The sequence below is a fragment of the Notechis scutatus genome, chromosome 4 (assembly GCF_049901735.1).
Source record: "Notechis scutatus isolate UNSWTSFEM ecotype Mainland chromosome 4, rNotScu1.2, whole genome shotgun sequence".
Lineage (NCBI taxonomy): Eukaryota > Metazoa > Chordata > Lepidosauria > Squamata > Elapidae > Notechis > Notechis scutatus.
The window spans coordinates 15020863-15036995 of record NC_142012.1 but is presented as its reverse complement, the minus strand read 5'-3'; the positions used below and the strand labels follow the sequence as shown (position 1 = coordinate 15036995).

Here is a 16133-nt window from a genome sequence, read left to right as displayed (position 1 = left end):
TGAGTTGATGTTCTGCTCTGAACCTGTAACATGTCTGCTTCTGTTTGCTCCGTGTTGGAGAAATCTACAACTGGTATTGTAAAATTTACTTTATATGTTGATAAAGAAGTTAAATGAAGCCTCAGTCATCTGTGTTTACTTTTCTGGCATTGAATTTACACTGCAATACTCTGAACAGGGGAGGGACCCCAGCACAGGAGGTGGGTAGTGGGAAGACCAGCTGTCAAACCACCAAGGCTGCAAGCGGTGTCCTGATGCCAAAGCGGCAAAGTGGCAAGCAACTGGGCTTTCATTGATCCTAGATCAGGGGTGTAAAACTTGATCCCATCGCAAGCTATATTAGGATTTTGTTTGCCCCGGGGGGCTGGGGGGTGCCAGGTTGTCTCATCTGAATGAGTTGGTGGGGCCAGGGTTGGGCTGAGGCTGGGGTGGCACGAGGCAGCCCCAAGGGACAACTTAGGGCCTATCGTGGGCCGGATCCGGCCTGCAGGCTGTGTGTTTGACACCCCTGTCCTAGATCCTTCTAATAACCATGCAAATGAATCTCTTTTTTTTCCTCCTGGAAAGAACCAATCCAAGCCTTGGAAGCCCAGACTATAATCTACATAAGCTGTGGAAAGGAGCATTCATTGGCCATCAGCAGCCAAGGGAAGGTATTTTCATGGGGAGCTGGTGGTTTTGGACAGCTTGGCACTGGAAAACTAAAGGACTCTTCGACTCCAAAGTAAGTAATTGATTCATGTCGTTGCCAAATAACCTTGTCTAAGCTATAGGTGTCCTTTAGTCAGGAAAACACAGGATTGAATTCTGAGTTGTGCACTTGGGACATTCTTCTAGCTGTGATTTGTGCTGCATTTCTGACTTGGAATAAATGGGTAGCTTTCCAAACAGGAGACGTTTACAGGATAAATTGGTGACCTTTTGCATATTCCTTTTCATAGAGGTAGGGTATTTCCATTCTTTCTGGCTAAGAAAGCTTGGAAGAGTTGTTGCAACAGGTCTACATCCCTCCCATAGCTGGAATGGGGAGGCTTACTGGTCTAGGCGCTGCTGCTTTAGATAGATAAGGAAGCATCGCAAAATAGCAATAGTAGCATTTAGACTTATATCCTGCTTCACAGTGCTTTTACAGCACTCTCTGGGTGGTTTACAGAATATTGCCCCCAACCACCTGGGTCCTCATTTTACTGACCTCGGAAAGATGGAAGGCTAATAACCTTGAGCAGGTCAGGATCTAACTTCTGGCTGTGGGCAGAGTTTGTCTGCAATACTGCATTCTAACCACTGTGGCACTATGGCTCCTAGTCATGATAACCTTTGGAAAACAAACACCCTTAAAGGATAACCAATTTATTATTGCATAATCTTTCATAGTGCATAATGTACTTCATCAGTCTGCTTCTATCTTACTTATTTGTTCTATTTTTTTTTTAACATAGCTTCCCCTAATCTGGTACCTTCAAATATTTTGGTTTGCAACTCCCATTATACCCTGCGAACAATGAAGGGAATTACAGTCCAACTAACCAAACAGTATCAATGTGGCACAAAATTATCCTAGAATAGAAGCTAAAGAAACAAATGATTTAATGGATTATTCCAAAAAAATCTTGCTTAATGTTAACATTTTTCCCTAATAAGTGTATGTGTCGAGTATAAGTAAGATTTCAAGTAATTACTATTGATTAAAATATCATTTGATAATTTTTATAATTTTTTTGATAAATAAAAATTTTGATAATTTTTTTTTATGCTCATCCTATTATTTATTTAATTCACAAAGCAATTTTCTTTAAACTGGTAATACTCTATTTTAAGTAGATAAAACTGCCATGCCAAGAATCTTTATATCATGATATGGTTCTGTATCTGGAATGCAAATGAATTATTTCTCTTCTTTTTTGGTAAATTCTATAGGATAATAGATGCTTTATCTAAGTACAATGTTATACAAGTTGCTTGTGGACACTATCACTCCATAGCACTTACCAAAGGTAAGAACTGATTTTAACTTTGTTTGCAATAATTTTTTTTTTTGCTTGCTTATATTTTGGATGGGAGCAGTGAGCTCATTTTTCTGCTAACGGTTTTTCTGTGCATCTACACAAATGCTTCTTCTTAGTTTAAGATTTTCCTAGGCAGTGCCTAGATTTTTTTTTAAGGATTACTATAAATCTAGTTTTAATACAGAATTTAGAAGGCAAAGCCTGATGCAAACAGATAATCCCAAAAAGGATTATCTGCATCAATGCAATTATATAACTACTGGTAAACTACTGGTAAATTTTGATCACATGTCCATTGGGGTGCTGCAATGGTTGTAAGTGTGCAAAATGGAGCTAAGTCATTTTTTCAGTGCCATTGTAATTTTGAACAGTCACTAAACAAACTGTTGTAAGTTGAGGATTACCTATACAGTGGAATCCACATTGTACATTAATACAATTGAATGAATCCAGAAGTATTTCACAAGATGAATACTACATTCCTCTGCTCGCAACAGAATACCTTACACCATCAGACATGAAATTTTGGGCTTGGACAACCTAGAACTACGCCGCCTATGGTTGGACCTAAGTGTAGAACACAAAATTATCTGCTACAATGTCCTACCAGTCAATGACTACTTCAGCTTCAACCGCAACAATACAAGAGCACATAACAGATACAAACTCAATGTAAACCACTCCAAACTTGATTGCAGAAAGTACAACTTCAGCAAGAGTGGTCAATGCCTGGAATGCACTACCTAACCCTGTTGTTATATCCTCAAACCCCCACTCCTTTAACCTTAAACTATCCATGATTGACCTCACCCCATTCCTAAGAGGTCTGTAAGAGGGTGTGCATAAGTGCACCATCGTGCTTACCGCCCTTGTCCTATTGTCCCCATTTATTTGCACCTATTTCCTGTATTCATACTCATGTTTATACATATACCTATTATCTTGTAAGTCATTGACAAATCAGATAAATAAATAAATATATGAAGTCAAGGAGAATGTAGGTCTGTACATGTGATGACACTTATCAGCCTGGTAGTTGTCATGTGTGACAGCTCAAGTTCGACTCTGAATTCAATTGCCCCAACCATTTAGAGAAGCTAATGCAACATGGAAGGTATTTCCACAAAAATAAAAGCTTTTCAGCTGTCCTTCTACTTAAAACAAATGGCAATGCAAAGTCTGCAGGAATAAAAGCATCCATGGTTCACTCTGAATGGTTTTTGTGATGTTCCACCAAAACTCATTCCATGAATCTACAAGATTTCAGGAGGGAGCAGATACAATTTTGAGGGCGTGATAATTTTTCAGATCTGGCAAACTTGTGAGATGTTTGTCATCTTAAACGTTGAGGGGCTATACCCTTGTTTACCTGAACAAGTTGCCAATTCGTATTCTAATCAATGTAATGGTGGCTTTTTTCTTCCTTTTTCCCTCCCAATGAAGATGGGCGAGTATTTTCCTGGGGACACAACAGCCATGGTCAGCTGGGTCTTGGTAAAGAAGTTTCAACCCAGGCTACTCCGTGTAACATTTCCTCTCTTGCTGGCATCCCCTTGGCTCAGGTGGCTGCTGGTGGGGCACACAACTTTGTCTTGTCTCTTTCTGGAGTGGTCTATGGCTGGGGAAAGAACAATGCACATCAGTTGGGTTTAGACCAGAAAACTTCAGAAGGTAAGTCTATCTTCAAATTATCCCAGGAAAAAATGTCCATGCTACCTGGTTACTTCCTTTTAATTGTCTCTTTTTGAAGTGAAAGGATTAGATATGAAGAGTCAAATAAAACCTGTAAATCTTTTGATAATTGTCTTCATTTTATTCTTTCAAACAGAAATTACCTCAGGCTTAACCCTGCTAAGTATATGTTACACAGTGAATAAGTAAAACTAGGGTTTCATATCTTTAGAGTAAAATGAATAGATTACATGATTTGATTCTTGTAGATGATTGCTATAGGTCTTCTTTGGCATGGGAATTTGTTCTAAAAAAATCAGCTTCTCCCTAGATGACCTAATTGGCTGACACTTGATCCCTTTACTAGATATATTTGTTTAGAAAAAACTTGTCTGGCACAGGATAGAAGCGATCTAAGTTTATGACCAAACTTTAACATCATTAAAATAAAATATATAACTGACATAATCATTAATTATTAAATAATTAATGGAACTTATTATTTTAAAATTATTATAAGTTCGAATGATAGGTTATCAAAGTAGAATGTGAGCACAAAAAATAGTATTGATGTCTTGAACATATGTTTGTCCCCTTGCTGGAAAATGTGCATTCAGCCTATACAATATCTTTAAAATGCAGCCTGGCAGAGTGTACACCAGGGGTGGGTAACTATGGCAACTTTATTACCTGTGGACTTCAACTCCCAGAATTCCTGAGCAGGCTATGAGGAATTGTGGGAGTTGAAATCCACAGATTGTAAAGTTGCCATAGTTACCCACCCCTGGTCTAGACAAACAACTTTTTCATAAGCCAAGTTTTTTGTTCCTCACTTCAAAGATGGTGACAATTCTAAGGTTTACATTTTGGAAACTTCTAAAGTGGCTTTTTAAAGCTTGCTGTGACAACTTTAATTCAATTTCTGTTACGGTAATGATTTTAGTCACATTTAATAAATAACAATGTATTTTAATAAACTTTTGGGGTGGCTCTTGGAATATTCATATAAAATGCTACAATATTCTGGTGGGATTTGTTTTCAACAGAACAGATCTTCAAACCTTATTCAGTAAGTGCCCTGAGAAACCTTGACGTGACTTATGTTAGCTGTGGAGATGAACATACAGCTGTTCTCACCAAGGTATTGTCTTCGTAAACGAAGTTTCCATACTGCTAGCAGCAGTTTGTTAACTGGATATTGGGAATTCTTTTGCGGAATATTCAGGATCCTTTGAGTACTAAATGTAAGAAGTGATGGAACTGGTGTGGTCTCTGTGGCAGTGGCCCCCATTCTTTTGGGCACCAGGGACCGGTTCGGTAGAGAAAGGTTTTTCTGCAGGCTGGAGGGGGCAGGGTTTTGCATGCTGCCTATATCTCATGGATGGGGCTTTGCTTGTTTGCGTGGCCCGGTTGCTGGCATGTCACGGACTTGTGCCAGTCTACGGATCGGGGTTTGGGGACCTATGCTCTATGGTATACAAATAAAGAAAAGCTCAGTCAGATCAGACCAGAATACCAAGTCCAACAGTCTGTTCCCACAGTGGCTAACAAAAGGCCACCAAAACACTCATCAAAATGCTCATCCGTGAATAGGAACATACTAATATTCTGCTTATGACCTTCAGTGATGATAACAACCATAGACACCATAGCAGCTCTTGATGCAATTATTTGATGATAGCTATTCTGTTGCAACTGTTACAATAATAAGCTTTTTAAAATAGCATGTAGCAGGAGGTTTCACAAGGGCAAATGCAATGTGGAGACAATGACTTGTTCCATTAGTGCCAAGCCATGTTTTTTAAAATCTTGCCTTACCAAATGCGTCACGGTTGACAGAGAATGCTAAACCATAAAGTATAACTTGCAAATCCCAGTGGCAGATTGCACACAACATGCCAAGCAAGCCAGAAGCCACCAAATTACATTTTCGATGTGCAGAATTTATGACCTTAAAATTACTTAACAATTAGAAGCATTTTCAGACATTTCTCCATAAGGACTTTATTTAAAATGGGTCATTGTGGTGAGTAGGATTTGAATTAGGTTTTTTTTTTTTTTTAAAAAAATGCTCATAGGTGAATATTTTTGTTTTTCTCTTTGACTGGAAGCATTTTTAGCTGTGTTTTAAGCTTTTATATTGCTGTTTCCTTCCTAATCCAGGAAGGAATTGCTGGATTAGAGACCTGCATTTATATGATCTAAGAGTGTGGAAGTGAAGAAAAGAGGTTGGGAACTTCAAACTATTTTGGTTGATTCCTTTTTGTTGCTGTCAAAGACCATGTTGCAAAATCAGATGGCTGCAATTGGAGTCTGGCACATTTGTATGCAAATATAACCTTTGTTCTCCAAAACTACAACATGTAGTAGCAGAAATTTTTAATAAAACTAATAGATATGGATGGGGGGGAAACTTGATGGTGCTTGATTTGTTAACATCCTTCATAGAGTGGCAATGTTTTCACCTTTGGAGATGACAGTGCTGGACAACTAGGACACAACTCTTCAAAGATTGGTCCTCAGAAAATCGATCAGATTGATGGTCCAGTTTCCCATGTTTCCTGTGGAAGGTATGTACCATCTCTTTCCTTCCACATCTATGTGAGTGGTTGTGCCTGAGCTTTAAAGGGAAATTGATGCAGCTTATGTAAAAACAAAATCCGTTTAAAGTGCATTGAGCACTTCTAACATTTTGGAGGCTGTTGGTTTACCAGGAACATTAAATGATGAGAGGACTATACATCTGAGACATTCCACCTCCGTTATTCTGTTAATGTTAAATATTAGGAAACTTTTATTAATGTGATTATTCTAAACCATAACAATCCCAATCGGATAGAGAGCAGAGTTGTTCATATGGGAAGCTGACAGTATTTTGGTTTTTCTGCAGTTATCACACTCTTTGTGTCTCTGCCTCTGGGCAGTTGTGGTCTTTTGGACGTGGTCTCCCTCAGCACACGGAAAGTTCGGCATTGGAGAGCAGACAGGAAGAAAGACGGTGTATTGACCTCAATGCTCTTCTGGCCCCTAATGGTACCTTTTTGTAAACACAAATCCAGAATGCAAAATAGTCATAATAGAAGAATGCAAGGGAGCAACATATAGCCACAATTAAGCACATTTAAGACACTCCATGGCTTTGAAAACAGATGGTTAATTCTCTTTGAAAAGTGACACCTAAAAGTCTTTCTAGATTTTTGTGTTGTGCTTTACTCTAAAAGTCCAAAAGTCCAAATACAACTCAATTTTCTTTTATTGCCAAGATCATCACAAAACTTTGTAACGTGGTTTGGGTTGAGATTTAATGGCTAGACTTAAGTCACCCAATGTGTTTCCATGGCTGAAAGTGGACTCAAAACTGGTTATACCCTAAATCAAGACCTAAATTTTTATTTGATTTGAGTTGTCAGATGCAGATAATGTCCATTTCATTCACAGGATCACTCTAGGTGGCGTTCAGTTAAATGCATAAAAACATAGCATTTAAAAATGCTTTACATAATCAGTAAAAGGAGCCAAGTAGAAAGAAGAATAAAATAAGTTGGAAGTTAAAAGATGGAGGGAGGGCCTTAAGGTGCCAACCAACCCCAGGACTGAGTGCTTTCTGGAGCCAAGTATTATCATGGTCTAAGTTACTGCTCCAAAGGATTGTTCTATTCATTTTTAAAATGTGGGAATTGGGAGACTGTGTTTTCTGACTTCTGAGAGAGCAGATGTCATAATTTGGAAGGGTTGATTGATTATCTGGTAGCTTTTGAAGTTCAGAATATTCTGCCATCTCCAGATGACAAGATCTGGGAAGAGTACAGACGAATGTGCATTTATCCCGGTAGAGAAAAAGGATATATACAGGTAGTCCTCAAATTATAAAAGTTTGTTTAGTGACCATTAAAAGTTACAACCACACTGAAAAAAGGGAGTTATGACTATTTTCCACAATTACGACCATTGCACCATCCCCAAAGTCATATGATCAAAATTCAGATATTTAGCAACTGACTCATATTTATGACGGTCTGGTCGCAGTGTCCCAGGATCATGTGATCCCCTTTTGCGACCTTCTGACAAGGAAAGTCAATGGGGAAGCCAGATTCACTTAACAACTGTGTTACTAACTTAACAACTGCAGTGATTCACTTAATGACTGTGGCAAGAAAGATCGTAAAATGGGGTAAAATTCACATAACAAATGTCTCAGTTAGCAACATCAATTTCGGGCTCAAGTGTGGTCATAAATCGAGGACTACCTATAGTAATTTTAGGAGTCTCAAATTTTAATCAGTTGGCAGAAGTGTAGAAATAGAGAATTGCAAAGCTATGTAATTCCTTGACCAGCGAAAGCAAAATAAAGGCTTTTCGTTAATAGGGTAAATTCTGAAATTCTAATCTAATATGCACAACGTTCTGGCTGTAAAATCAAAATTAATGTATGATTGGAGCGAGCACAGAATTCTTCCTCTGTTTGTCATGAAAAGGAAATTTCTGTTAGTGGAGAACCAGAGAGCTGCTGCATGTGTATGTTAGAAAGTTTAATGAAGAAAAAGAGTTTTGAGAGATAAAGGAATTAATAGCTGCAGGTGAGTTCCTTCTGGAAATTTCAGAAGCACCCTCACTGTAAATCACAAGAGAAAAGAAGGAGGAGAAATTACAGAAAAATTGTACTTATTACAATAATAATATCTGTCTGTGCAATGAACTATAATAATAATGTACATATTCATATCATTGTAGAATTGTTGGGAGTCCAAGTTTTTGCTGGAGCATATGTCAACTTTATCAATATGTATCAGGTAATCTTTTTATTTTTTTTGTAAACTGTCTTGACTTCAACATCATTATCAAACCATCAGTAAGCTAAGTTACTAGTAGTAGGCTGTGTAGCACTTCAAATAGATTATAGAAGACGCTATTCCTTCCATGTAGGACCCGTATACTGCGTGAGTCAAAAAGAGGGCTGTGAAAATATTTACAGGACCCTCACATCCCGGACTTAAACTGTTTCAACTCCTACCCTCAAAATGATGCTATAGAGCACTGCACACCAGAACAATTAGACACAAGAACAGTTTCCCCCCGAACCCCAAATACTGTCAAACTATTTACTAAGTCTGCATTACATTTAATCCTCCCATCCTTCCTTTCAACCATCTCCTCCCATTTATGACTGTAACCTTGTTGCTGGTATCCTAACAATTTTTATTGACTGTTTCCTACTATGATTTGATTGCTGATTGTACCCTATGACTATTATTAAGTGTTGTACCTTATGATTCTTGACTCTTGACAAATGTATATTTTCTTTTATGTACACTGAGAGCATTTGCACCAAGACAAATTTGTTGTGTGTCCAATCACACTTGGCCAATAAAGAGTTCTATCTATCTATCATCTATCTATCTATCTATCTATCTATCTATCTATCTATCTATCTATCTATCTATCTATCTATCTATCTATCTATCTATCTATCTATCTATCTATCTATCTATCTATCTATCTATCATCTAGTCTACCTGCATTTTGTGAATATAGCTATTCTAATAAGTACCAACTTGCCTAAATGTAATGTGTTCTTTGTCTGCACAGAAAAGTTTCTTCTCTTTACATAGACATTTGGATGATTCGTCAACTTGCAGTGATATTTCCAAACACAATTTCCCCAAAGTTGCATCCCCACTTTCTACAGGGACACTTTCTACAGGAAATGAGAAGTGACCATGGATCTCCGCCTTCTCAAAGGTTTATACTTTCAAGCATCAGTTATGTGAGATAGCAACAACACTTTTTCACTTGGGTTTTTCTTTGTTCAGGCTTCTGCGTGTGCTAGTGCAGCCACCTCTTTCGATGTCTTGCCTAGGATCAGCCAGCTGGACAGAGGACTGATTGAGAAATGGAAGTCAGCAGAAATCGGAAGTGAAGCACAACAGAATGCTAAAAGGTTGCTACTTGTATTGCCTTGTATTTTGCCTGTTTCTGACCAAAAAAAATGTATTTCTGTAAGCATCTATCAGCCCTTTGTGGTAGTCAGGCAAGAAGCACGACTAGGAGTATCTCTATTGTAAAGCTGCATTAGCAGAATTTTGCACATCTGAAAGTACATCACTTTTAGAGTTTCAAAATTAGGAAGGTCCCTAGCTGTTTCCTGCAAGGTTTTCTGCTTGAGCAAGGAGTTGGACTAGAAGACCTCCAAGTTCCCTTTCAACTCTGCTACTTTGTTATTCTGTTTGCCATGCCCCCACTCCTTCTGCAAGCTCAGCTGCCTAGGCCAGTGGTCACCAACCACAGTGGTCCATGAGAAAATTTTGGTGGTCCACAGAGAAATGTGGTCCTGCAGAGTTTTTTTGGGGATTCTCTCAGGGTCTCTGGTCCTTGCGATTTAAAATTATGAGTTTGGTGGTCCCTGAAAAGGTTGGCAACCCCTGGCCTAGACAGTTGTCTAGATCAGGGGTCGCCAACCTTTTGAACCTCAGGGACCACCAAACTCATAATTTTAAGTCCCGTGGACCAGAGACCCTGGGAAAATCCCCCCAAAAGTCTGCAGGAAAATTCTCCACCCCATTTTCCTACTGAGCGATCATTCTTTATTTGGGATCGAAGGATACCATCTCCAGCTCCGTTCCCAGGGGGGCGGGAAGAGAGAGAGAGACTTTTGGCTTCATGCAAGGAAAGCAGCAGAAGCAGCAGAAGTTTTTCTTTCTCTCCCCCAAACTCTGCCAAAAATGTGTCTTTGCCAGCGCAGCCTCTTGGAGCAGGATGCCTTACAGGGTCCCAAAGACTCATTTCTGGCAGAGTTTGGGGGAGAGAAAGAAAGACTTTTGTAGCCAAAAGCAGAAGAAGAAAGAAGTAGAAAGAAGCAGCCCTGTGGCCAGCCAGGCATGTGGGGCAAGTGGGGCAAATTCCCCCACTCTGCCCTTTTCCCCCTCCCCTCACTACTTCGTATTGTTCACAATGCAAGTGATGCAAGCCTTGTGTTCCCATGGGCCATGTGGATGGTGCAGCCTTGAGTTCTTGTGCATCCTGGATTAATTGCTTTGGGGGCTGCTTTGGGGGTGACATTTCTCTGTGGACCACCAAAATTTTCTCGTGGACCACCAGTGGTCCTTGGCCCACTGGTTGGTGACCACTGGTCTAGATTGCAATTTTTCTTCTCTCATCCCCACATACCAATACAGCATTCTTGAGCCATTAAGGGAATGAATGGCATATAAATAATCTAAAATATTATGTTCCATCCTTTGGACTTGAAAACTGTTCTCCAGCAGATGGATGGGTCAACATTCTGGTCCTATTAGAAGTAGAGAAAGTTCTGTCTGCTTCCACCCTACCAGCAGATAGCTGATCAGTGAAGGATAAGATTTAAGTTTCTGGAGCTTGAACAAATGTTAATAAGAGCAATTAAGGTGTTATGCCCTGTGCAAGTTTTCCAAAGTTATTTCTGAATGGACATTAAAAAGTCATTCTTTTTACAGAGAACTTGTAGCTCTCCAGATGTTGTTGAACCTTAAGTTTCCTGCAGTTCTCATCATTGGCATGTCGAGAGCTGTTAGTGATTGTAGTTCAGCAACATCTGGAAGGCGGTGATTTCCTGCAATATTGGTCCCTGTCAATGGTGGTATTTCATCCAGAGCCACAGTATGACATAATTGACTCTTCCTGATATAATAGCTAACAGTAAATTTTATAGCCAAAGGGAAGAAAAGAAATATAAGATGTGAGATGTGTATGCTAACATGTGTGAAAAGTAAACTTTGTCAAGGTTTACATGGAAGTTGATGAATGCTTTACTTATATTTTCCGATTCACATTTTATTTGGACTATAAAGGAAGTGATTTCAGTTGCATTGGACACAGTGGAAGTTATTTCTAAGCAAGTGTAAAGATAGGTTGGTGTGCTATTGTTTTATTAATGGCTTTTCTTTTTATCTATTTGGTAGGGAGATAGAAGAAATTTTCTCCTCACCTCCTTGCTTAACGGCAAGCTTTTTACAAACAAGGTGAGTAGCATGCATTGTATGTGTAGCAGTGCGGTCGGATTCTCAGGAGAAAATTCCAAGTCCTGATTCACTAGTGCAGGGATCCCCAAACTCTGTGCCTACTACCTCGCTGTGGCCTTTTCGCAACCAGGCCTTGTGAGTGGTGGGCTGGTGGGCATGCAGGCATACAGCTCAACTCATGCAAGTGACAGTCCGGCAGGCATATGTGCGTGCATCTCATCTTGTGCAAGTCGAGCTGTGTGTATGTGCCCACCACGGCCCACTACGGGTTCCCCTCTCTCCTCCCCCAGCCAGGCCACCAAGCCGTCAAGGTTGGGGATTGCTATACTAGTATAATCCAAGTGATTTAACAGCTGAAAAAAATTGTTTATTGCATTTATCTGCCCCCCTTTCTTCTATGTGATCAGGAGAATATTTCCAGACAGGTTGTAATTTCCCAAACACTTTTCAAGGTCATTTGGGTTGGAGTACCTAATAACTTAATTAACGAATTAACCTAATTAAGCTCTGTGACTGAATTAAAACTTCGATGTAAATCCATTCCAAATTCTTCAAATCATTATGGCTGCAAAATGTCCCATTGCCTTTAAAAATGAAGGCCCTAGGCTCTTGAGATTATCAAAGGATTGCCATATTGCTACTGTTTGCAGACCGATAACCCTGCCAGATATTTGGAAAACAAATTGCAGTCATCTTCAAACTTGTTAATCTCAAAAAACTGAAAACAAGGAGCAAAAGTCACTGCCAGGCCATGGCTATTCTGAATCTTGCAATAACAAACACCCCATCATTTCCAAACTATATAAAAGGAGTTAAAATGTATTATTTGTCCTTCCCACCCATAACCTTATTTCAGTTTTTATCTGGTTCTAAGCTTTAAGTGGGTGTAATTAAATTCCCAGTGGTTTATCTGAAGAAGATCCTTAAACCCTGATAAGTCCATTTTCGCTTTGAAAGATCTGACGCCCCAAAGCTAGGAAATATAGGTGGACGCTGTATAAAATTTCTGAATGAAAGCATTAAGAAACATGTGATTGAGCTTTGGACATTCCTCAGAAAATGGACATCCCATTTTTCCTCCTAGATCTGATGTGTCAATGGACGGTTTTGTCCCAGTGAATCTGCAAGAAGCAAGAGAAGTTTTGAAGGAACTTACTATGACAGATTGGATTGCTCGGCAGGTAAAGAAAAAATATTTTTCTTTCAATACAGGGATTATTCCTCATTGGACAGACTATTGATTGTTCTGTGATCAGATGAGAGAATCCATAGATGGACTGGTATATAATCCTGATCCAGTCGTGTGAAGGTTGTCCTAACAGTAAGAGCAAAAACCAAAAACCAGAATTCTAATCTAGAACACAAGGAGAGCACTTGGCTTCCCACCCCAGTTTTAGATGCCTTCGGATAACCATTATCTCCAACTGGAATGCAACTTCTGTAAGCATTCGCTGCAGATCTCCCTGTGGAATTGGGAGCTCTGCCTCTTCATGAGTTCCAATTACACAGAAGTCCTGTCCTTTTGTGCTCCATTCCATCCATAGCCCATGTCACTCTGTAGAATGCTACAGAGTAAAAACAACAAATAATATTAAGAAGCTCATCCGCTTTCCCTACTCCAACAATGCCACAGCCCCACGAAGATTAAAAACACAGCCAAATAAAGTTATGGAAAGCCAAGCAGGAGATGACTACACGAAGCTTTATGAGTTGAAACATAAAGGAACATAAGGACATACACAAAGTAGGCTTGCTACCTGATCCATGCAACCTCAACCTTATGGGACAATAATATCTCTTGGCAGGCCCTTTTAATATCTTCTCATTTAAGACAGATTGAATGTGATGACCCAGGGTGGGATACAAAATCAACAAAGTCACAAAAACTAGTGAAGTCCCTTTAATTCCTTCAACTTTGCTTCAAAGGTCCAATTATAATTGACTGGAGAAAAAACTCCCTCACAAACAGTTGCAAAAAAGGAAGAACTTCCATTCAAACTCAAAATACATATAAATTATAAATAGAAAAAACAACACAAACCACACTGAAGCAATTAAGGAGGCAAGGCAGGATAAGGGCTTGAAGATATCTGCAGATATCGAAATACACACACTGGGAAGGACTCCAAAACTCAGATAAGAACTGAAAGACTAGAATTATTTCACACTTTGCTTCCAGCACTGGGCCATGCGCAATTTGTCCTTTTAAACAGTTTTCACAGCTGCAGCCCATGAAGGGGATCAGGACCCTTTCCTCCCCTGTAGACCATGCCATTCACATTTCTCCCTTATCCACTCATCCCTGCATGCCCTAGGACAGGGTGGGCAAACTACTGCCCGCGGGCCACATCCGGCCCGTTGGTCTGTCCAATCCGCCCGCCCCTGAAAAAAATAGCAGGGCGTGGCGTATTGCCCACGCGCGTGGCCCCCAAAGCTGCAACAGTGCGGAGTGTTCTCGGGGTAGGAAAGAAAAGAAGAACTTTGCAAAGGCCTCGGCTGGGAGTTCAAATCACCTTCAAGTGCGACTTCTCCGAAGGTGAGTCCCCGCCGATCCCCTGGCTTGGTGCCCCGTTTCCCGGCTCGGCGGTCCTGCTCGGGCGGCACTTTAAAAGCCTGCTCCCAGCACCCGAGCAACTTCCCAGCAACTTGTGGCTTCCTTTTTCCTCACGGGTGCTTGCGCCTGGCCCCGAGCCGCACGGTGGAGGGGAAACCCGGAGCGCCGCCGGTCGCCTGCTCCAAGCAGCCCGCCCACCGGGCAGAACCCTTCTTGCTCCTCGGTGGAAAGATGCTCCCGCCTGCAAACTTTGCCTGTGCAAAGTTTAAGCCTGAAGCCCCGGAAACCCGAGCAACTTCCCAGCAACTTTCGGCTTCCTTTTAACTCACGGGCGCTCGCGCCTGGCCCCAGCTGCGCGGCGGAGGGAAGCCCGGCGGGCGGGCGGGCTGCTTGAGGAGCGACCCGGCAGTGCTCCGGCAGCAGCAACAGGCAGTTCCGCCCGGGCTCCGCTCAGGAGTTGCTATCGCTGGCGCAGCTCCGCGTAGCTCCAGTCCCGCGTTGCCTTGGGAAGGAAAAGGCAAAACCAGGAGCCGCTGAGCCTGAGCCTCGGTGCCACTGCTGCCGTTGCAAAGCACCGCCACGGCTCTTCCTTTTGCCTTTCCTTCCCGAGGCAACGCGGACTGGCTGAGCCGCTGAGCCGTGCCGGCGGTAGCAACTCCTGACTCAGGGGCCTCCGAGGGGAGGGAAGGAGGAGAAGAGGGGGAAAGGGTGGGGGGCAATTCCCAAAAATCTTGTGCTGACCCGGCCCGTCTGTCAAATTTTAAAAGTCAATGCGGCCCCGAGCCAAAAAGTTTGCCCACCCCTGCCCTAGGATGAAAAGGGGATGGCCTGGGTCTTCCTCTGAATGCCAAGCCGCCCTGTGCCCTTCCCCAGTTTCCTCCACAACCTCCAGATCCACACTCCCACTCCCTGCTGGCTGTTCCTCCTCTCCTTCTGAGTCAGATTCTAACAGGGGCATGACATTCAGTCCTGGCAAAGTCATGTCTGATCATGCAACCTGGTGCTACACCACAATGGGCTGCAATTCAGGAGTAGGCAGGACAACAATCGTTCCTTCTTACATATCTGCTTTTCTTCTGAAACTAGATAGATCTGTACCCAGCTATACCTACTGTTTTTAAACAGATCGATTCTTCTCTATTGAACGACCTATTTCTTGGTCTTCCACGGAGTTCTCCTCACCAAGAAGCTCTTGCTATTTTTCTTCTGGTGCCTGAGTGCTGTGTTGCTCTTGAAGCATGCAGCATACCGTTACTAGCTTCAGAGTTTGCTGAAGCTGTCACAGGTCTGAGCGAGGGATCTTCCAACATTCTAGGTGAGTTTGGGACAATTCTCCTTTTCTCTTTTCACACATACTGTGTGCCCCCCATTCATATGTTACATTCCTCAGTCTCTCAGCTCAAGAGAATTCTACATTTGCTCAACAAAAGCAATAGAGCTATAAATATAGAACGTTTCACAGAGATTATTTAATCCTAGATAGCTATTCTGTCTGTATGAACCCCTTCAGTGAAGGGAAATCTATCTCTTTATGAGGAAATCTAGTCCATTGTTTGATGGCTCCATCTGTAGAGCTTCCCTATAGATTCATTTCACTGGTTCTTATCTTGCCCTCCAGGATAACAGAACTAGTGTGTTCCCTTCTAATGTGACAAATGTTTAAATGTTGGTATTGTTTGCTTGTTTTGAAGCCATCCAACTCTGAGTGGCTTCCATTATAAAATAAGGAAAGAAAAAGAATGAAAAAAAACCCTGGATATCTGAAATGAGAAAGTCAACACCTCAAAACATTCCCCAGAAAATAAAAAAAATAAACGAGAAGAACTCAACAGTTACCCTACTCCTAGACCAGGAAACAAAGCCATGTTTTCAGTGGTTTTCAGAACCATGCTTTATAGGACAGCCCTT

General features: G+C 41.2%; 1 protein-coding gene across 1 annotated transcript in view; it reads left to right on the top strand.

Annotated features, from left to right (window-relative positions):
• The window catches only part of LOC113415288 (putative E3 ubiquitin-protein ligase HERC6), a 37870-nt gene that overhangs the window by 5793 nt on the left and 15944 nt on the right, over positions 1–16133 (top strand). The window contains exons 2-12 of the mRNA XM_087962595.1: positions 568–724; positions 1918–1994; positions 3450–3677; positions 4724–4818; positions 6126–6247; positions 6568–6710; positions 8409–8467; positions 9488–9615; positions 11612–11671; positions 12756–12852; positions 15351–15540. Coding sequence (XP_087818721.1) covers positions 568–724; positions 1918–1994; positions 3450–3677; positions 4724–4818; positions 6126–6247; positions 6568–6710; positions 8409–8467; positions 9488–9615; positions 11612–11671; positions 12756–12852; positions 15351–15540 — 1356 coding nt within the window. The remainder of the gene's footprint in view (positions 1–567; positions 725–1917; positions 1995–3449; positions 3678–4723; positions 4819–6125; positions 6248–6567; positions 6711–8408; positions 8468–9487; positions 9616–11611; positions 11672–12755; positions 12853–15350; positions 15541–16133) is intronic.